The sequence below is a fragment of the Phyllostomus discolor genome, chromosome 15, assembly GCF_004126475.2.
Source record: "Phyllostomus discolor isolate MPI-MPIP mPhyDis1 chromosome 15, mPhyDis1.pri.v3, whole genome shotgun sequence".
NCBI lineage: Eukaryota > Metazoa > Chordata > Mammalia > Chiroptera > Phyllostomidae > Phyllostomus > Phyllostomus discolor.
The window spans coordinates 24320448-24343620 of NC_040917.2; the positions used below are offsets into that span (position 1 = coordinate 24320448).

Sequence of the window (23173 nt, forward strand, 5' to 3'; positions counted from 1 at the left end):
TTGTTTCCTTCTCTACTCCATAGATCAGTCAGGATTTTCTCCCCTGAGCAGAGGGAAGCCGAATCTACTCCTTCCTACTCCGACAACATCTTAGCCGCCCCAGATTGTGATTTTCTTTATTCTCTTTCCACATTGTGGGCATAACAGAAACATACAAACATCAATACATTACCATTGAGATTACATGATCATCTTATGCTGTCCTCAACTATTCACTGGGTTGAAGCTTCATTAGTCCACAATAGGAAAGATTATTTATTGTTTTTATTTCTTTGTCTACTTTCAGATCCCTGTGTCATATCTGAAGAAATTCTGAATGAAAATAACATACAGTTCAAAGGGAAAAAGGACAAGACACACTACGTAAAAAGAGGGGATATCATTGAGTTTTCGTGTAAACCGGGACACAGTGCGGTGACATCAGGGCAGTCATTTAAAGCCGTGTGTGGGGAAGGGACAGTGCAGTTGCCCAGATGTGAATGAAGGCACTTCCACCAGCCACCCACACTGCCTCAACGCTTGCTAAAGATTTTCTGTCATTTCCTGCTCTATTCTACCTTATTTTAGGGAAATCAATACAATACAGTAGTCTGAGCTTTCAGCCTAATCTTCTCCCAAAGGTGGTAAAATAAACTGTGTCATCATTTACACTTGTACCAAGACAATCATTATTCACCATTTTGAGGACTGGACTACTTGCCTACAGATTATTGAACTCTGTATGGATGACAGACAGTGTGGCTTTGTGTGTCTTGAATTGGAGGTTTAACAGTGAACACATGTGAGCTTGGGATTTCCTGGGGGAGCCAACACAATGAAAACGTTAGATGGTAAAGCAGTGAGTGAGAACAGGCCTGTCACTCTGTCCCCTTGCTGCTGTCAGCAGGGGGTCCCTGGACCAGGGAAAGAGTTTGTGAGGGTGACACACATCCATCCTTCGTCCTGCTCCCCTGTGTGTGGTCAGAACTGTGTCACAGTATCGGGCAGTTGCTCTTCTATTTGACACAAGCAACACCTTATTTGGAAGCTCCAAATCTTATACTAGCTAGTCATGGAACAATATACCTGATGCCAAGTTAATATAGGAACTGAATTTTTATTTTCTCAATGCTTATTGTGAAGGCATTTAAAAAACATTTAAAGTCCCCATCAAATAGAAAGCACTGTCTTAAAATCAGTCTTCAAATTACAATTGAGCACAAGTATGTTAGTCAAACTACCTCTCAGAGCTAGACTTCATACCTCCCATTTTTCTATTGTAAGCCTCTGAATGCCTTAAATGACAAGGTAAGTCAAAGCAAATTACTTATGAATATCTCAATGCCCAGGATGCACGGAAACTCTTGCACTCTGTGGTGTGGTGTATTAAGGTTTTACAAAAAAATCAGTGCTTTTCTGTGGACAAGAAGGAACAGAGGCTGGAGAGGGTCAGACACAGGGGTTGGTGCTCACAGACCCTAAGGACTGAGGCTGGGTGAGGACACATACAGGACAAGGGACAAGGATGTGGACTCAGAGTTATTTCCACTCTGTCTCTGGGTGGAGAAAGAACCTTGCCCTTTTCAAGGGTTGTTTATTTTAAAACATTGTGGTTCATATTGCCTTTTTTGCCTCTGTGTCAATATTCCATGGAAAAGATTCATAAAACAATGAGAAAATGAGGTAAAGAAATGATTGTGAAATCATTAACAAAAATGTACAGATCTTGCAAAACTCTCTGAACTTTGATATTCACTAAGTGACCTCAACAAACTAGCATCCTTGTAGTGCCTTTAAATTTAGGCTCACACTAACAACTGCTCAGGAGGCAGAGTGACAACCCACGGAGCACGGCTGGCATATTCGTGTTGATACCTCGTCGGGGATGCCCAACATGCTGCTGTCCCTGGTCAATGTCATTGTCACCTTGTGGGTCTCCTGGGCTCATGGACAAGGTAAGCTGCACACAGAGCTGCACGCTCAGCTCCCTACAATCTGCAACTTCTTGTCGTTCCTACTTGCTTGTGTCTCTGGGTTTAATGAATCGACTCGTAGGAACAGGGTGTATTGTGACTTCACAGCAGAGAGTACCTTGTAGGAAGATTGTCATATATTCATCTCCAGGGCAAACAAAATAAATAGTTTTCTGTCTTCTGTGTTCTATAGGCTGAAAGCCTCTGCACAGATATTAGAGAGTCGTGTGAATATGCTCATGAAAATTTGACTGGGAAATGGGTGACAGAAAAGCTAGATGATCCCAAATTGTCTGGGGGAGTCATAACATTTGCTCTGTTCTCATGGACTTGACTCTTTTCCTGGACAGTGATTTCTGTGTTATCCACCTGTCCTTTCTCTTTTCAGAAACAACCTGTGATCCTCCAGCTATTGACAATGGTGTCTACACACCTCTCAGGACCAAATACAGACTGGAAGATGTAATCACATACCGCTGTGACCATGGCCTTTATCCCTCCTCCCACGGAAATACAACAAAATGCACTAAAGGAGGCTGGGCACCTCCTCCCAGATGTAGCCGTAAGTTCCATTCAAATCATGACCTGCTTCCTAATTCTGAAATTACTTCTCTTAAACATAAAAATGGGGACATAAGAAGTCACCATCATTGACTACAGAGAATGGAAAGCAGAGGATTTTATAACATACTCTGCTTTTCAAAGTAGCCCATTATAAAAAGGATAGAGTCATATATTATAACTGAGGAACTTTTAAGTTTTGCTATTCAATATTAAAAATGTGCATGTATGTCTAATTATTTCCGTAAGTGATACACTTGCAGCAACCAAACTGAAACATTGGCTAAGGCTCATATTGTATAAAAACAAGTATATTAGTTATTTATTCCTTTGTAAACATTTCCCATAAATACTGACTGAGAACAACCACCTTCTCCTGATTCAGGGTCACAAGGTCAGCCCTGGGGAGAGGTCCAGCCCCCCAGTTCCCGGTCACTCTCTGGGCAGCACTGGGACACTGGCCCACAGTGTGGGCTGAGGGCTGGGTACAGCTGGGACCTGCTTCCAAGTGGGCACCTCCCTGGTGGTGCAGGAGCCTCAGGGCCTTAACACCTGGAGTCTCCATAGGAGCCTGAGTGGCACTAATGTCCCTAGGGTGAGTGATCTGAGACACAAGAAGGACAACTCCATGTACTTTATGATGTGCTCACACATTGTCACCTTGACCATTTGCACCTTTAGAAGAGGGTCCAAAAGTCCAACCCACACTCAAAGTTGGGGGCAGTGGGCTCCTTCTCTCTGGGAGCAGTGTTGCAGACGAAGTTGATTTTCTCATGCCATCACATGTCACAAAGTACCACTTAGTTCAGCAGGGTATTTATTTCTGGGGAGGTTCCTTTGGCCTCTTTCCAAAAGCTTTCTTCCTCCACCTATACGTTCCTCTTGCTCACATATCAGTTCCCTGTAGAGGCGTCCACACTGCTGCTGGACACTCCATGAGTGAAAAACAAAATCATGTTAATAGGATGTCAATGGCCTCAGTGTCAGTTCAGGACAAATGTCCACATGAATGTGAGAGTGTGATGCCCTTAGAGAGGATGCTGGCATCACTGACACGGAGCTCAGTCAGCCTGACCACCAGAAGGAGAGTGTCTATGTGCTCACCTAGACAGAACTGACAGGCAGCACTGTGTTGTTGCAGGTGTACAACAGATGGAGTCCGAGTGTGCACACACATCGTGAAATGACCAGGAACACGTGTTCTTTACATCATCTGAGTTTACAACCTTTCTTGTCCTAGAAACCCTAATGCAATGAGTGCAACTATGTTAATAACATAATTCATCAGGGAAACCATTTATCGCTCAGTAGATTCTATTAACAGAAAACATTATTTATACTGTTTTTGTTTGTTTTTATTTCAAGTTAACCCATGTGAGTTTCCAGACATAAAGCATGGAGTTCTCTATCTGGAAGCCTTATACAGATCACACTTTCCAGCTCCTCTGGAAAAGTGGTTTTACTACTCCTGCGATGACAACTATTTGCCGCCTACAAAAGACTACTGGGGTTACATCACTTGCACACCAGAGGGATGGACACCTAAAGTGCAGTGTGTCCGTGAGTAAACCTCCTCCTCCCTGTGCCCATGGGGACCCTTCAGAGAGGAGGGGAATCACACCAGGGAGAACAATGGAGCTGTGTGACCAAGATAAGGTGGAGGACTGAGTTCTGAGAGAAGGAAGACCAGTGCAGGTTGTTTGTTTTATGAGAGGTTCTTCATTAAAAACATGAGACGGAAAAATAGACTCTACGAGAATATCTATGACATTTATACATATTCTAATTCTGAAAACTACAGATAAATCCTATTTCATATTGACTTTGCTTTTTAAAACACTGTTGGTAGAGGCTTTAGTTTTTCTTCAACTATGTCTTAGGGGATGCTAATCATTCTCACTTAAATATCCTAAAGATACATTTTAATGTATTCCTTTGACCAAATTGATGGAGTTGTTTTCATGATCATTTTCCCATTCTCAGGAAAATGTGTGGTCAATAATTTGGAGAATGGACATTCTGCAAGCAAGGGAAAGACATATTTACAGGGTGAAACTGTGGAACCCCTCTGCAATCCTGGTTACAGCCATGGAAGCCCACAGAGCATGCTCACATGTACAAAGAACGGCTGGTCCTCTTCTCTCTCTTGCCTCAGTAAGTAAACCACTCTGGGGACCAACCTGTGACTTTCTGACACCCAGACATATCTCTGTGGAAAGCTTTAAGTACCAAATCTTAAGCTGATGCATTAAGTCTTCTTTGTCTTGAAGACATAACCATGTTTCCATTCTAATTGTGTCTAAATAGTTTTTAATTTTTGATCAGGAGTAGATTATGTAACTTTACTGTGTTAAATAACAGTAGGACTATACCTTATGAAAGTCACTAAGTGTTAAGTTAAACAGATTAAAGCTGCTTTAGTATTTACATTGAAAGCATGTTAATTGGTTCATGGAAAAGGAATTTAACCCTGACTGGCATAGCTCAGTGGATTGAGAGCTGGCTGAGAACCAAAGTGTCGTAGGTTGGACTCCCAGTCAGGCCGCATGCCTGGGTTGCAGGCCATGGCCCCCAGCAAAGTCATATACATATCACATTTTACATATAGTATGTGTGTATTAGTCCTAGGATGTAATAAATTCGGACACTCATATGGCAGTTATGACTGGCTTTCACATTTTAAGTTGGCAGGAATCTGTAGGTTGTTTCGTGGATGTTCTTTGACATATAGAAAATCCATTTTATGGACATCGTATTATAAAACGACTTTCAGAGAGAGATGATGTTCAAGTGAAATGACTAAGCGAGGAAGGAATTCTGTGTATTTGAGGACTGCTGATGGCCAGAGCAGCGCAAACAGAGCGGGGAGGAGGAAAAGTGGTTCAAGTCCAACTGGGAAGCCCTGAGTGAAAAGGAGCAGACCTGCAGGGACAGCCCTGGGAGGTTCCCGTGGGGAAAGGGCCGCATCTGCACTGATGGGAACCTGCTCTGAGGCTGCTCCCCAGGAATGGACCACAGTCCCTGCTAGGACAGTCCAGGCAGTGGGACTGCGGTACTCCAGGGGCATGAGTAGAAATGGGGACGAGAGGATGTGTAGGATGAATCTGTGGGCGTGACACCATCTCGATCTGACATTAGACGGCATGGGAGGATTCTCAGTAGGAATCTGTTTAATGTATTTACAGACTGACCAAATCCCTGGGATTTTAACTGCAAAGGTGTATTTCCCCAAATTAAACTACTAAGGTGAGAAGTTCAAAAGCAAAGTTGGCCCTGTGTTATTGGGGTCCAGGATTCTCCCTAGCCTCTTCTCACCAACTTGTGGCTCTCCATTCCATGGTCACCAAAGTGCAGTGGACTCGGGACATTGGGTTGGTTTTGGAGCAGCAAGGAGGAGGCTAGAGACATGGGAGGGACAGGAATAGAATGTTCCAGCTGACCTCCAGGGGAGGTTAGTGCTCCTCTCAGTCTGAAACCTTTCCTTCTTTGATGGAGACCACATCTGAGTTTCAGAGCCACAAGCACAGGGAAGGCTGGGCAGTCGGTCCTTTTCCAGAGACACCTACATGTAGGTGGGAACAAGACCTGGTCACTGTGCAAGAGAGACAAGGTGCCGGTCATATGCAGATATCCACTAAGGCAAGGTGACAGCTTTCTCAGCCCATTTGCATAGTGAATAAGGGGTCCCACCCATCCTCTGTCAGCATGTGCATGTCATGGAGGGGACTGCTGTATGTAAAAATGCACCAACACCAGAGGAGTGAAAAGATAGGTAAATATTTGTGACGGCATTTCACATGCGGTGCTGACACACACTTCTGTGTGTAGAGTGGTTGCTAACAGGGAAGGGTGTCGTCCCTCTCTTTCCATTCATTCAATGTGACCCTTGTCACAGCAAACCCACAGGGGAGAAACCCCTTAGGGAGCTTATGGGCATAATGACAACACGTACTATGTTGTCACTTGGCACACTCTTCTCATCTCCTTCCTTGTATTTTAAAGTGACCAACCCCTTCTACCTGATCCCTTCCTCAGAGTTTTAACATACTAACCCTCTGTGAAACCCACAGTCTCACACGTGCTGAGCTTTTCCTTATTACCACGAGGACACGGGGAAGGACAGAGGAAACCTCTCCATGTGACAAACCTCAGTACCACTGACCTAGGTCCTTTCTCCCCCCTCAGACATTCTAGGACCAACCACATGTTACATTTAACAGTTATTCCTATACAACTTCATATCCAAAATTCCACTGATACCAAAGTTCCCATCCATTCCTCTTCCACACAGCATGACATTGGCAATGATAATTAATACATGTTATTAAATTTGACTTACATAAGCCTCCCAAACAGAGTCCTAAGTGAAAAATACCAAATACAATTCTAAAGTTTATTATCTCAATGTCACCTGGCAATCTGGCTGATTTGCATGATATTCATACTTACATTATAAAATATTGTTTTCCATTTCTGTGCTTGTCATGGACTCTCTTTAGTGAAAAACAGGACCCTTTGCTACCCATTGTTATACTCAATCTTGATTGATTTTCTGTTACAGCAATCATGAGGATGAGAAGGTGCACTATGTATACACATGGACTGTGTACCCGACCTCTGCGGTTTTACTCTAAGATAAACACCCCCAGTATCTCTCAGTAAGTCTAGTATGTAAACACAAACATTACCTCTGAACTTAAGAATTTCATCATTCTGAAAATGGTAATACCGTATCATTATGATAAGGTAATTCAGCAACAGCCAGTGAAATGCAGGTGAAAAAGAGAAGTGACTAAATGTTCCCACTGTATGTTTAGAGGTTTTGAGTGACAGGAAAGCAATGCACAGGGAGATCTGCGGTAGGTGCTCCTGCACAGAGTGATGCTGGGTGTCAGAGCGTGTTCAAGTCATACTTCACTGGTATCACACACACTTAGGGTCATGGTGATTTCCCCCAGAAGAAGGTCTCCTTGCTGCATTATCCATGGTATGGCCTTACACATACAACTGTCAACTCTTCTTCCCTCTAGAACATTGTGACATGCCGCTGTTTGAGAATGCCACAGCCATCATCACTGGAAAAGCTTTTAGGCCCAGTGACACTCTGGACTACATGTGCCTGTATGGGTACGAAACCAGAGATGGACGCACCTCAGGCACCATGGTGTGTGGGGAGGACGGCTGGTCACACTTGCCAAGCTGCTTCAGTAAGTATTTTCATTCCTGTGTTTCCCTTGTCATGAAAAGTCTGTTGAAACAGTGTTTATTTGAGGGAAATTTTCTACCACACTTTTAAGTCACAGGCTTACCGTGCAGGACTTCAGAGTTCCTATAGAGCTTTATTTACATAGCCTCCAATAAAACTACAAATTTTTCCTAACATTGAAAATGCAATTTTTTAGAATCTGCAGAGAAGTGCGGTCATCCTCCAGCTATTGGCAATGGAGACATCACCTCCGTCCCACTGGCTGCCTACCCTCCAGTGTCAACAGTTGAATACCAATGTCAGGCCTACTTTGAACTTCAGGGTCCTAAATACATAACCTGCAGTGATGCTAAGTGGTCCAAACCACCAAAATGTCTAGGTAAGCTCTCCATATTCTTCCGGATCCTGAGGGAATTATAGGAATGTTTCAGTGCTCATACATAGTCTAGCAATCCTGCAGTGGTACTCTAGACTGTGTTCTCAGACAGCTGTCCTGCCGGAGGTTGGACATTCTAACACTCACTTGTAAGGCCAGGTGCTGGGAAAATTCCTAAGTAGACAATGACAAAGTCTCATTAAAACAGGAAGGTTCAGAAATGCTGATTTTTTATTTGCCTTATTTAATGCTTTTATTGGGGTGAGTTGGTTAATAAAATTATACAGGTTTCAGGTGTACAATTCTATGATACATCATGTGTAGATTACATTGTGATCACCACCTTGAGTCAACCTCCATCCATCACCATTCATCCTCCTTTTACCCTCTTCTACCTCCCCTCACCTCTCTTCCCCCTGGAAATTACCATACTGTGGCCCATGTCCATGAGTCTACCCAGGCCCCAACCACCTCCCCTCTGACAGCTCTCAGTCTGTTCTCTGTGTCCAAAAGTCTGTCTCCACTTTCTTACTTTATTTTCTTCATTAGCTCCCACATGTAATAGAAATCCTGTGTATGTGTCCCCTTCTATGGGATTTGTAGCAACATCGGTGCTCCTGACCCTGAAAGTGGCAGCACTGGAGATCCACTGCACACCCACAAGTCAGAGTCGTCTAGAAATAGCTCCAAACCAGAGTTTATGGGGGAAAAAAAGAGTTGAAATTCCAAGATAATTCTCAACCTCACCTTTGAATGACAAGTCTAAGACATGATTCACAGCACAGCCATTCCCTTCTCCAAACACTGAGAACGGGAACCAGTTATCGGCATCTGAGGACACAAAAGCACTTCTGTTTGTGACAGGGAGGTCAGCCTGTATTCTGAACCACTAATTAGAAATTTCAAGTGTTGAATCCCACTCAGGTCATATATGTCCCCAGGTGTGTGCAGGGGCCACTGATGAAATTTCTCTCTCCCCTCTATTCCTCCCTCCCTCTCTTACTAAAACTCAGGAAATGTAAAGAAAAGTTCAATAGAAAAGCAAAAAGGAAATTCCTGGAATGGATGTTTGGAGGTATGTAGACCTCATATAGTACATACTTTTGGTTATTAACATACATGAGAATGTTTGTTGGACTTTGAAAACCTATGCATATCCCAAGGGATGTGAATTTTTATGAAGCTTCATCATGTAAGAGTTAATGGGATGTAGGGGAACATGATTGGAGCTATGTCTAAGGCCTCACCGATGTCAGTGATGGTGGAACTAGAATGCAACACACTGGGACGAAGAGAAGAGAGGAGCCCACGGTGTGTTTGAACTTTGGTATATGATTGGATAAAGATGTGGTACACGTGTAAATGGACTACCTCTCAGCTATAAGATGAAACACTGACATTTGTGACAACCTGGATGGACTCTGAGAATATCATGCCAGTGAGATGTCAGACAGAAAAGGACATCAACCACACGGTTTCACTCATACATGGGACATAAAACTGAAAGAAATGGATGAACAAACAAGAACAACAACAAACAGAAACTAGTGAACAGACAACAGTGTAGCGGTTCTAGAGGGAAAGTACACAGGGGGTATAAACGGAAAGGGGTTCAACTACCTGGTGACAGAAAAAGACTTGACTTAGGATGGTGGACACCAGATGATGTGACAGAGAATTGCACTCCTGAAAGCTATATAATCTTATTTTCCAACGCCTCCCCAGCACACTCAACAGAAGAAAGTTAAAATTACTCACATGTACTAATTTGTACAATGCAGTAGCAGCTTGTTTACAGAAAAGAGACAAGATCTATAACAATATTGTAACATATGATATACTGCTTGCAGTCACATTGCAACAGCAATAAACTAGAAACTCTGATGTCACAAAACATTTCAAAAAAGGAAATATACGGATTTTATGCAAGAGGACACAGGGATATAGAAAGGTAGATAAATGTGATCAAAACAAGTTGGGATTCAAATCCACACTATGTGTATATCTGTGCCTCTCTGCAGCCTGTCTTGACCTTGAGAAAGTAGAAGATGATAAATGACAGGTAGATAGATAGATAGATAAGGTGTAATGGATCATCAGGTAGATGGATGGATATAGAGATGATTTATGTACATTTCTGTGGGTAAGTGTATTTTAATGGTAGATTCTTTATTAGAAAGCTTGTGATTTTGTTTAGTTCTCTTTCCACATGGTGGACATAATAGGAACATACAAACATCAATACATTACCATTGAGATTACATGATCATCTTATGTTGTCCTAAACTATTCACTAGGTTGAAGCTTCATTAGTCCACAAAAGGAAAGATTACTCATTGTTTTTATTTCTTTGTCTATTTTCAGAACCTTGAGTCATATCTGAAGAAATCCTGAATGAAAATACCATATGGTTAAAAGGGAAAGAGGACAAGACACACTACGCAGAAACAGGGGATATCACTGAGTTTATGTGTAAACCAGGACACAGTGCGGTGACATCAGGTCAGTCATTTAAAGCCGTGTGTGGGGAAGGGACAGTGCAGTTTCCCAGATGTGAATGAAGGCGCTTCCACCAGCCACCCACACTGCCTCAACGCTTGCTAAAGATTTTCTGTCATTTCCTGCTCTGTTCTACCTTATTTTAGGGAAATCAATACAATACAGTAGTCTGAGCTTTCAGCCTAATCTTCTCCCAAAGGTGGTAAAATAAACTGTGTCATCATTTACACTTGTACCAAGACAATCATTATTCACTATTTCAAGGACTGGACTAGTTGCCTACAGATTAATGAACTCAGTTTGGATGACAGTGTGGCTTTGTGTGTCTTGGATTGGAGGTTTGACAGCGAACACGTGACCTTCGGATTTCCTGGGGGAGCCAACACAATGAAAACATTAGATGGTAAAGCAGTGAGTGAGAACAGGCCTGTCACTCTGTCCTCTTGCTGCTGTCAGCAGGGGGCCCTGCACCAGGGAAGGAGTTTGTTGAGGGTGACACAGATCCATCCTTCGTCCTGCTCCCCTGAGTGTGGTCGGGACTGTGTCACAGTGTCGGGCAGTTGCTCTTCTACTTGACGAAAGCAACACCTTATTTGAAAGCTGCAAATCTTACACTACCTGATTATGGAACAGTTTACTTAATGCAAAGTAAATATAGGAACTGAATTTTCATTTTCTCCATGCTTATTGTGAAGGCATGTAAAAAACCATTGACGTTCCCGTCAAACTGAAGCCCTGTCTAGTAACCAGTCTCCAATGGACTCAGGGCTGGACTTCACACCTCCCATTTTTCGACTGTAAGCCTCTGAATGTAGTGCACCTGAAATGACAAGGTACCTCAAAGGGAATTAGTTATGAATATCTCAATGCCCAGGATGCACTGAAACTCTTGCACTCTGCAGCATGGTGCATTGTAGGGAACTGTTTTGCGTGGCGTGGAAATGTAGCTCAGCCTCCATGTGGAAAACCAGTGGGGAGTGAGTGGAACGCAGGACCACACCCACAGAGAAGTTTTCTCATGCGGAATCACTCCTGCATTGTACCTAGACTGCTATGAGACGCTTTTGCTAAAACGCCTTCACCCTAAATTGAGGCAGCAAGTGCTTACTGTCACTTCCTAAATTCTGAGCTAAATCTCCCAAGTATAAAGTGTGACCGGTTTGACCACTTTTCCCCTTGGTCTGCAATATCCTTCTCTTTGAAGTAATTAGCAACATTCTTTCCTTTGTTGTCTGTAAAAGGTAATCCCCTGCAGCGAACCTGTGCATAGTAAATGAGGACCATCCTCAATGTAATGTCCCCAGAAAAGCAAAAAAAAGCCTGTCCAGGCAGGGACTGGGGGCTCTGGCCCTCTTGCCCTCTCTCTGTCTCTCTCAGAGAGTGTCCATGCTGTCCCTTTTTCTCAACAGGACTTTTGTTGTCCGTGTGTATTTGTTCACGAGCAGCCACAACACACAGGGATCCTGCCGATCACAATCCACCACAGTGTATTAAGGGTTTCCAAAAAATCTGTGCTTTTCTATGGACAAGAAAGTACAGAGGCTGGAGTGGGGTCCAGATACATGGGTTGGTGCTTACAGACCCGAAGGACTGAGGCTGGGTGAGGACAAATACAGTACAAGGGACAGTTACAGGGACGTGGACTCAGCGTTATTCCCACTCCACCTCTGGGTGGAGAAAGAACCTCGGCCATTTCTAGAGTTGTTTCATTTAAAAATTAGTGTTTGGTGTCACTTTGGGAGCAGGTGTGTTAATATCACTGAGGCACGTTGTGCAAGGACAATGAGGAAAGGAAGTCAGGAAGATGTTGGGAAATTTTCAACAGAAATTTACGGATCTTGCAAAACTCTCTGAAATTTGATATTATATAAACTCAACAAACTAGCTTCCTGGCAGTGCCCTGAAATTCAGGCTCACACTAACAACCGCTCACGAGGCACACTCACACCCCACGGAGCACGGCTGGCATATTCGTGTTGATACACCATCAAGGATGCCCACCATGCTGCTGTCCCTGGTCAGTGTCATTGTCACCTTGTGGGTCTCCTGGGCTCACGGACAAGGTAAGCTGCACACAGAGCTGCACACTCAGCTCCCTCCACCCTGCAACTTCTTGTCATTCCTACTTGCTTGTGTCTCTGGGTTTACTGAATTTTCTCATAGGAACAGGGTGTATTGTGACTTCACAGCAGAGAGTATCTTGTAGGAAGATTGTCATATATTCATTCAGAGAAAATAAAATAAATTATGACTAATTTTATTTCCTACATTTCACAGCAAAAGGACTCTCAAAAGCAGTTACAGGGATTATTTGAATGGGTTCATTCAACTTTAGCAAGCCTCTGGGAGCAGTGGAATTCTCACCATCTTACATATGGTGAATGTCTTATAGAATCATATGTGAAAACTCATTACATCATCATTCAAATTAAATACAATTTACAATTTCTATTATACCTTAAAAAACCTATAAAAGTAATTGGCATTACAATCAATTTAATATTGCAACAAAACTGACAGCTGGGAAAAACAAATATTTATTTCAACAAAAAGTAAAATGGACCCTTAATTTCCAATACAATTACAATAAATTTTTATTAGACTTCTGAGTTCCCTGGTAACTATTGAGTAAATAAATAAATTCTTTTCATAGCATTATCTCTATTCTTCACTGATTTGTTCTCATTTTTATAGCAAAATATTGTCTGTATTATCTCTAAATATGGAATCCAGATATTAAAAAATTATATCTTATAACAACATAATTGGTAGTTTCTTTAAATTCATTTCATTAGAAAGCAATTTATTTTGTGTTTTAGTTCAGGTAGCATTTATTGCATGTATAGAAACTTTAAGATTTTATTGACAAAATTATGTTTTTCTCCTTCCTCTACCATCTTCCTAAATCCTCCATGATTATATCTTTTCAAAGTCTTTTACTTTCCTTTGAAACCAAATACGTTCCTGAGTTCCTGTCAGTAAAACCCCTAACGTGCCTCAGGACCCTTCATGCCACCCTCTAGAAATGGACTGTGAATCTCTCAGTTGTATCACTTCGTCTGCGAGAGGGATTCATTCAAATAGTTTGCTGCCTGCTGGGCTTTGCCTGGCTTTTCAGCTTCTATTTGAGCAATTTCCTTCTCTACCACCCTCCCCTCAAAAAAAAAAACAAAAAAACAACAACCATGCAACCAAGCTTCTATCCCATGTAACACAGTTTCTGTTGGTGAACTCTTTCTCAGTGACCTTTGCACTCCACACCCTGTAGCTGGCTGGGTTGCAGCCCTGTTTTCCAGGGGAAAGGAACCGGCTGAGGGGAGAGACAATCTGAGAAACACCTTTGTCTGTCTTGTGGGCGGGGCTCAGTCGTCTCCCTCCAGAACTGGAGCAGTGAAGCCCAGACTCCTCAAGCCTCAGAGTGCAGCTGTGCGCAGAGGTCGGGTCTGCAAAGAGTCACTGAGCTACCCCGGGTCGCCACAGTGGGCCCCAGTCCAACCAGACTGGTGTGTGCCCACGGGGAGGACACGGGCCACAGACCCATGGAAGGGGGCCGTGTGAAGACACTAGCGTGACGCCTTCATTCTGGACCGTTAGTGTCTAGAGCTGTAAAAAGAGTCAATGTCTGTGGTTAAAGCCGCCATCCCGTGGTGCTGTGTACGGCAGCCGTAGTGAGCACATGCAATGACACATACTCATTTTTCTAAGTGGACAGTGCTAATCGAACACCGTTTTTCCAGTTCCCACTCCAGAGTGTCTTTATGCCTGCATACATGTTTTTAGGGGACATTCATCAGAACCCAGTAATTCTACCTTGGTGCTACTGGCATTGCTGATGATTTCCACTTGATGAGTTTTGTATTCAAATTCTCTTCACGGCTTCATTGAAAGTGTCTCATTGAGTCATATGCACACGTACCTGGATACGAAACTGTGCTCACACACATGTGTCACAGAAATCGTTGCCTGGACTGGGCCCAGATTTCCGAGGGCCTGCGTGCAGGAGACACAGGAGGACGCAGAGCAGGAGGTGACCCAGGACTAGGAACAGTCCTACCGTCCCCACAGAGGGGACACCTCAGCTGTGGCAGGGTTACTGGGTTCAGCCCCTGTCTCCTCCCCCTCAGCATTTGCATTTTCCCGTGCGATTGCTTTCAATCTTGGAAATACTTCTGAGGGACTTAAACCTTAAACATGGCAGCAACCTCCAGTCCCTTCGAACTCTTCATTCCAGACGGTCCCGATTCTCCAATCACGAACACAAGCAGATAAAGTGAGACCGACAGAACAGTAAATTTACCCGTGGGATTATGCAGATAGAGAAGAATCATGCATTCAGGTGGGATGCCATTGTTTCTTTCTGCAGGGAGAACTTGTGATTTTCCAGAAATAAAACACGGGAGCATTTATGAGGAACACAGGTATAAGCAGGCCTTCCCCGTCGCCCCGGGGAAGTATTTCTACTACTCCTGCGACCGCAGCTTTGCGTCTCCTTCGCAGTCGCTCTGGACTCGAATAACCTGCACGGAGGACGGCTGGTCGCCAACACCCAGGTGTCTCAGTGCGTAAACAGGTGCATCGCGGTCCGCAGGAGTTTCTCAGCACACTCCACCAGCAGGGCGAGACGGGGAGGGGCGGCGGGTAAGGACCCCGGGGTGGAGACAATTACAAAGCCAGGGGCCAGAGGGGCCAGCAAAGGTAAGATCCGTCATTCTTCAGGCACAGAATCAGCAAAAAGTAAGATACACACTTGGTGGAATATCTCCGGGGTTTTTTTTTCTTCATTTCAAATATTGGTGATCGGTAATTACAACTGCTTATGTTGAATTTAAACACCCTGACTTGGTAACTGTAGGAACACAGATTTTTCACAGGAGAGTTCCGTTTTTACGTGTAATGCTTGTTCAAAATGTGCTGCTCTTTCGGATATTCAGAAAGCGCTTTTTTAGAGCATTTATTTTTATTTATTTTTGTTATCTATAGTTTTTATATTTTTTTATTGTTTTTCCATTACAGTTGCTCTAGTTCTTCCCCCCATTACTCTCCCTGCCTGGCCCATCCCCCTACTTCCTCAGTCACTCCCCACCCTGTCCTCCTGTCCCCGGTCCTTTGTACCTGTTCCTTCACTACACCCTCCCCTTCTTTCCTCCATTACCCCCTCCCCCCTCGCCTCTTGTCACTCACTGTCAGTTTGTTCCTTATTTCTATGCCTCTGGTTCTATTTTGCTCGTTTGTTTGTTTTGTTCATCTTTTAAGTAGTTTTTACTATTTTCCTTTTGTGTTTTTCAGTAGTCGCATCTTTGTGAGTTACATGTGCCTTACTTTCTCAACGGGGACAGAGACACGAAGAAAGCAGAATTAGGAGAGGGAAGAACTAAAGGGGCAGGTGACAAAGGAAATGAGAGTCCTCTCCTCCTCCTCCAGGAAGCAGATTGGCCAATCAAATGAGAAAAAAACGCAATCACTCTCTTGATAGCAAAAGGAATTTCACAAATGGAAAAATGATTTCATGCCTAAGCAATGATTAATGACATTACATATTAATGGTAACGTGCATGAACTCATTTTTTTATGACAGTAATTTTGGCACTTTATTTGTGTGTGAAGTTTGCAAAATGTGACACCTTTCTCAGTGTGAAATGTATAGAAGTCATCTTTTGGGCTTTCAGGACAGTGCTTCTTCCCTTGGGTGAAACATGGTCGATCTGCATCTTCAGGACAAACCCATCAGGAAGGCGACACGGTGCCAGTGGTCTGTGATGAGGGCTACAGCCTCCCCCTTCATCAGAGCAGCATCACGTGTGGAGAAAGGGGCTGGTCCATGCCCCCAATGTGCAGTCGTACTGGCAAGTAAAATGCTGTCCTCCAGGGTCCTGTCTTCTTTTTCAGTGTATAGCGAAGTGGCTGTAGTTTCAGGGTTCCAATTCTGTCTGAGCAGATGTGCCAGTCTCTGGATAATAATCACTGGAAAATTATTTTGCCTCCTCCCACAAATTAAATGTAGGCAAAATTACAGAATGCTCATGAGGAACACAGTGAAAATGGTTGCAAGGCGCTTACATGTTTTAGCAATATGAACTGACAGTGTACAATGAAATTATGCAGTCGGTTGAGGTACCATGATGATAAAATTAAAATTTTACAGAGTGATAGTTGAAATATCACAGTTGTGAAGTCACCTGGCCTGCAAACAATCTACTTGACATTGACAAAGTTAAATGCATACCATTAAAAACTAGCACAAAAATACCGATAATATCCACACCATCGGAGCTCTACCTGTGAAATCTCTGTTTCCAGGATATGTTTTATAATATGGAAAAACACTTCAATAAGCAACCATATGGAAACTGGGCATATACTGGAGGTAAAGTAGAGTTGGAGTTCCTTATGCTTTTACGTGAAGACCAAAGAGTAGCTACATTGGAAGAAGGGAACCCAGAGAGTCGGCCCCCTGAAGCACAGGGAGCACCTCCGGAGATCAGTCCCCATCGTCGTGTGTCTTCCCACTCTAGCGGGAAATGTGGTGATCATTTATTCATCTAATCAATATTTGTTATATTGTCATTACGTCACGTTTATTGTGCACTTCTTTGCATAATTTTTTAAACTGTATTTTGTAGAGAGAGGGGAAGGGAGGGAGAAGAAGAGGGAGAGAGACATGGATGTGGGAGAGCAATGTCTACAGCATTGTAGACATAGCAATGTCTACAGGTTGTCTCCAACCAGGGACAGAACAGGTCACGCAGGCAGGTGCCTTGACCCGGAATAGAACCACTAACCTTTTGCTCTGAGGGATGACGCCCAACCAACAGAGCCACATCAGTCAGGGTCATTCGCAGTCTTATATTTGCTTATATAACTTGTCAAGGAGCTGTACTTGGAGCAGGAGAGGGAGTGCAGGAAGTCCTGCTTCCAATCCATCCTTCCAAAACAGGAAGTTAGCCATCTGCCAATTTGTTTCTTAAAATTGTGCAAGGAGGGTTTTTTTATGCAAATGAAAATGAAATGCCTAGAGCCCAAAGGATACTGCAGCACGATGTGTGAGAGCACAAGGAACCTTCCGTGGCCATGAACTATGTCTGCCCAGTGCTGTCATTACGTAAACAGTGCTGCACCGGAATAGGACGCAGCAGACATCTGTCTTTCTGGTTCACATGAGCTCCACCAAGACATCCATGGGAAGCTGCAAAGCTGTGGTTCTCACTCTGCCTGATTAGATTGTCTCCATCGAATCCTTTCCTCAGACTCACACGAGACTTCATATTATACATTGTACTCCATTTGTACATTCCTCTGTCTTCTGTACAATGGGTTTGTCTCTTAACAAATCTAATAATATCCGTAGGTTCTAGAAGAAAATGTGGGCGCCCTCCAACCATCAACAATGGGGACATCACCACATTCCCATCAGCCAACTACGCTCCAGGAGACTCAGTACAGTACAGATGCCAGGCCTACTATAAACTTCAGGGAAACAGGATCCTAACATGTCGTGACGGAGAGTGGTCAGAACCACCCAAATGTTTAGGTAAGTGCATTGCCGTTCCCATGGGTCCTGAGAAATCTGTGTAGAGAGTGTGATGTTCTGCTCTTTATACCAGAACTTTCATGGATTACCACTATTCTGATGAATGCTTGACTCCCTCAGAGTGATGGGTGAGCAAACACCATATGACAAATTCTTAAGCAGGAAGAGCAACTAAGATTCTCTTATGAAAACTCTACACATGAGAACTGGTATTATGAACTTTGATTTAACGTTTAGTTATCACACAGAGTACCTCATGTTTACATCATGAATTGTTTAAAATGTCTTACACCTACAGGATGGCTTTTCAATGAGTTATATTGAAAAACGTTCTGAGAATGAGTTCCTGGATCAGTGTGGAAGATTCTACGTGACAGTCTAAACTTCTGTACTGAGAATTTGTATACCACTTGATGTTTTATGTTTCTTGTTTTTACCTTTAGAGGCATGTGTAACATCAGAAGAAATGATGGAAAAGCATAACATACAGTTGAGATGGAGACAGAACAAAAAACTTTATATAGAATCAGACGATACTGTTGAGTTCACCTGCCGACGTGGGTATCGTGCAGTGTCACCACGTTCTGCATTCCGGGTAACGTGTCGGGCAGGAAAACTGACGTATCCCACCTGTGAATAAAATGATGTTTACGTTGCATTCTGAAAATTGAAATACACGTATTCATTTACAGTATTTTATATTAATCCAATTCTCTATTTTTCAAGTGTATTATCTCATTTCTCTTCAAAATCAAAATTTATGTTGATATCATTATAATGTGAAAGACCAATGAATCACTCTGAAAGGGATCTCATTAAAATGTGGCAAACCACAATGCTGTGTGTTCTGTTCATCCAACATCTGTAGCCAGAAATCAGAAGCCATCCCTTCACTGCCTCCTTGCACCCAACCACTCCCCTAACTTTCCCAACACTTTGTCTGGAACTTCTGAGGCCATTTGAGACTCTTGTTGTGGAGGAAATGGGGAAAAATGTTTGTCTCCATCTTCAAAATGTAATCACTTCACAAACACATAAAAACCAAACTATGTCACACCTGTGTTGGCGAGAAGATCTCTGCGGTTATTACCTGTCCTAGGGAAACACTCACCAGAGATGGCGACAGATGTGATCTCCTGCAGCCTGTCCCCCCAGGGCATGCAAGCTCTCAGACACATCACACGGAGCAGGTGGGCTCCGATTCAGGGCATGACTGCGGGCAGTGGCACATGCCCTGATGAAAACACAGCATCAGTATAAACACATTCACATCAGTATAAACACGTAACATGCTGTGAACCGTGACTACGCATTTACAGAGCAGAGACCGGCAGGACATGCAATGACACACTTTCCACAACTCTGTTGGATGTAGAGACAACGGGGGTAGGAGTTGGGGTTCAGTTCCCGTATTCCCCCAGTCTTCTGTATTGAACATGTATCATCTTTGAACGACGAAGTATGTTCATTTAGAGTAAATACATACAAAAAGTAAGATGACACATGTTGAGAACCTGAAAGAACTCTTTCATAATGATGTTCAGGTCGATTATCATTTTCATGATTTTGCTTCTTTAGAGAGTTTTGAAACTTTCAAACACCAGAGCCTGAAATGTGATTTTATGTTTGTACATTTCAAACATATAATTAAGATAAGTTGACTATAAAGATTTTAATTCCTACAAAAACTTAATACTTTAAGGTGACAATAAAGATATAAATCTTACATTTTGCCACAGCATGGATGGACCTGGAGAATATTATGCAAAGTGAAATGAGCCAGTCAGAAAAAGACAAATAACATAGGATGTCACTTACATGTGGAATCTAAAGAACAAAATAAATGAATAAAGAAAATAGAAACAGACTCATAGATGCGGAGACTGACAGCTGAGAGAAGTGTGGGGGTTGGGGAGCCGGCGGAAAAATGTGCAGGCATTAAGCAAAACCATAAAATAAAAATATATAGACAAAGACAACGATATGGTGGTTACTAGAGAAGGGAGGTTATTTTACACATTTATCTTTTACACATTAAAATGGAAACTTGCTGTCTCCATTTTAGAATGAAAATGAGACCATTCTGACACCTTACTGTCCCGACAATGAATGACACCATAAATATACACACGTGGGGATTGTCAAAATAAACGACCAGAGCTGAAAGTCAAGGATCCTCAACAATTTCACAGATATTTCTACTCCTTCGCTGAGGGGTCTGTTCTCAACCAGTTAAATATTTTCCCTCTTTGGAAAATAATACATGATACCTCTGTGCAGATTTAACATGTATTTAGTTATGAATGTGTTTATTTCCATTGAAGACATTCAAGGGCCACGTGTTTGGGAGTTTTTTCTCTTCATTTCCTGACAAGATTCTAGCTCCTTCTCCTAATTTTGTTCTTTGTTTGCGAACAATAAGATCATGACTCTTCATCTCACACTTCTCCAGTAGAAATTAAAAGCTCTTCCAAACTGTCATTTGAGTTCATGTTTTTAATTTTCTAGGCAGAAATGTTTGAATTGTATCTTCTAATATTTACTGCTCATTTTGTATTTACTCAGATTCTGAGTCACGGTGTTCAATGTCCTTAACAAATGCACCCGTAGCGTTTCTGACTTGGAAACCTCCCCAGTTGAAAAGTGTGGGGAGTATGAGTATATTTTCTTTTTCTGAACACCTCTGCCAGTGTCTAACTCTGTTTACTAAAAACATTGCCTTTGGCCTGGTCATTTGAAGTGTAAGTCTAATCATAGAACAATTCCTTTGTACACATGTCGTTCGCACACTTTCTATTCCATCCCCTTCTACCCATCCGTGCTAGCACTAGCGGTTCAACTGCAAAGGGACTTGAGGTGGGGGAGCTGCTACCTAATTTCTAATTTGCTTTTAGAGCATCTATGGCTATTGGTATCTCTCTCCAGGGACTTGGCAAAGAACACATCTAACTCCAAACTCAAAGCTGTAGGTGTCTGTGCTGTCCTCTCACCCTGGAGATTGTTCTCGGTCTTTAACTCGACATTCCTAGTAACAGGGAACTAACAGGCATTTCTGGCAAGAGTCTCTCACGCTTGCTGAAAGATTAAGGGTCTAAAACACAGCATGTCGTGAGGAGCAGCACCAGGGGTCTTTGCAGCCGTCCAGCTCTTCCCTGTGCCACGTGAGTGACAAGGAAAGGAAACCCATGTGATGGGGGGCGATTTCCAAAGAGCCTTGGACCTTTTAGGTTCTAGGAGACCCCTATCTCACAAACACACACACACTCACAAACACACAAACACCTCCTAGGATCTGGCCAATCCACTACTCAAAACCCCAAAGCTGTGCCTGTCCCCCAAGGACGATCGACACACCCTGAATTTCTTCCAGAGTACATGACATTTCCTCTTTACCGGGTTTCCAAGGAAACGGTGTTACAAGGTAAATGCTTGGTTGTTGTCCTACCAAGTAAAGAGAAACGGAGTAAAACCGTAGAATATATTTGTGCTTGCGAACTTCAGGTTTATTGACTCAATGCCGCTGAGGCTTCCTCTTTCTTTCGCACAAGTGTACGCGTGCGTTCTTCAGAAGGACGAGGCTGTGGGTTTCCTCAGACGTGCTCTGGGCCCCTCTGAGCAGCAGGAAGAATCAGTGCGTGGGCTCCCTAAGCAGTACGACCAGGGCCGGTAGGGTGGGCGAGGCCACGTGGAAGCCGATGGACCTCCCTCCACCAGGAAGACAGCCCAGCGACAGCAACTCGGCCTGCCGGAGGCACTTCGGGGAATTGAAAGATGAGGAGGTGGTGACTCCTACCTCATCCCCAACAGCTGGCCCATTGGCCTGTGCAGAAAGCACAGCTTGGACAATGACGGTGGATGGCCATGGCAGCCTGTGCACGTGGGAACACCCATCACGCCCGCTCACCTGCAGCTGTTTCCTTGCCTAAGCCAACTGGCTCCTCGCCAGGAACATCTTTAGAAGGTGCTGGTAGGCAGCTCTTGACCTGGCGGATGCTCTTTTCTTCATTTTTGTTGGGGAAGACCAGCCAAAGCAGTTTTCTTCACAGTGGAAAGGTAGTCGGGACACCTGCCCTGTCCTACCTCCCGAGGACATCAACTCTGCGTCCCTCTGTCATCACTTAGTCTGCAGGCACCTTGACCACCTTTCCTGTCCACAAGATCTCACATTGGTCCAGCCCTGGCTGGTGTAGTTCAGTGGATTGAGCATGGACCTGGGAACCAAAGGGTCACTGGTTCAATTCCCAGTCAAGGCAAATGCCTGGGTTGCAGGCCAGTTGCCTGATGGGGGGCATGTGAGAGGCAATTACACATTAATATTTCTCTCCCTCCCTCTCTCTTTCTCTTCCCCTCTCTCTAAAAATAAATAAATGAATTTTTTTAAAAAATCACACTGATGCAAAACATTGGAGACATTATCTTCTTTGAATTGGGGAGCAAGAAGTAGCGATGACTCCAGACATACTGGTAGGACATTTGCACGTCAGATGATAGGACTAAAGCCAGCAAATGCTCAGGAGCCTTCTTTGTCTGAAATTTCAGGGGGCCAAGGGTATGGGGCACGTCGAGCTGTTCCTGCTAAGCTGGAACACACAACACACTGGTCCACCACGTGACGAAAAACAGTGCGCCCCCTAGTGGGCACTTCAGGCTTGGGAGGCAGAGTCACCCTCTCTCCATGTGGTGCTTAGTCCCTAGGTCTCCCAAAGCTGTGGGTGTGAGTCGCAGAAGAAAAGGAGACTTTCTCGTGGGTCCAGGCTGCCCTGCATGAGGCCCCCACCGGGTCCCGGGGACCCAGGCAGTCCGATGGCGCTGACAGGTCGTGGTCGATAAGGCTGATGAGTGGAGCCTTTCACAGACACCTGTGGGTGGGTCACAGTGTCGACCCGAAGGATTCTGGAGCAGAGCCGGGTCACAGGCCATCTGAGGAACAGCCCTTAGTGGAGACGACCATGTCGCAGCGGCCAAGCTTCCGTTCTGCTGACTGTGCCCAAATCCCACCGTCACCTCTCCATTTCCTAGAAAAGCTTTCCCTCCCCCACTCGGTTCCCTCG

The 23173-nt window shown here is 43.8% G+C and overlaps 1 protein-coding gene across 3 annotated transcripts; it reads left to right on the forward strand.

Annotated features, from left to right (window-relative positions):
- Nucleotides 1–1827: 1827 nt before the first annotated feature.
- On the forward strand, nt 1828–19605 carry LOC114512477 (complement factor H-related protein 2-like). 3 transcript variants are annotated; one of them, XM_036016236.1, is made up of 5 exons: nt 1828–1934; nt 14958–15152; nt 16261–16437; nt 17940–18117; nt 18561–19605. In XM_036016236.1, exons 1-5 carry the CDS (start codon nt 1865–1867, stop codon nt 18760–18762), a joined length of 822 nt encoding a protein of 273 aa, XP_035872129.1. In that variant the 5' UTR covers nt 1828–1864; the 3' UTR covers nt 18763–19605. The 3 variants fall into 3 exon arrangements, with proteins under 3 accessions (XP_035872129.1, XP_035872128.1, XP_028387237.1); XM_036016235.1 differs by having other exon boundaries at nt 1832–1934; nt 17940–18122; nt 18566–19605; XM_028531436.2 differs by lacking the exon at nt 1828–1934 and adding an exon at nt 11978–12657 and having other exon boundaries at nt 17940–18122; nt 18566–19605.
- The last annotated feature ends 3568 nt before the right edge of the window (nt 19606–23173 follow it).

What these genes read in the sequence shown, in the direction of transcription:
- LOC114512477 (XM_036016236.1), top strand. Translation starts at nt 1,865, where the DNA reads ATGCCCAACATGCTGCTGTCCCTGGTCAATGTCATTGTCACCTTGTGG. An exon ending in GCCAACACCCAGGTGTCTCA is followed by an intron (nt 15,153 to 16,260) that starts GTGCGTAAACAG and finishes TTGGGCTTTCAG; the next exon opens with GACAGTGCTTCTTCCCTTGG. An exon ending in CCCAATGTGCAGTCGTACTG is followed by an intron (nt 16,438 to 17,939) that starts GCAAGTAAAATG and finishes TAATATCCGTAG; the next exon opens with GTTCTAGAAGAAAATGTGGG.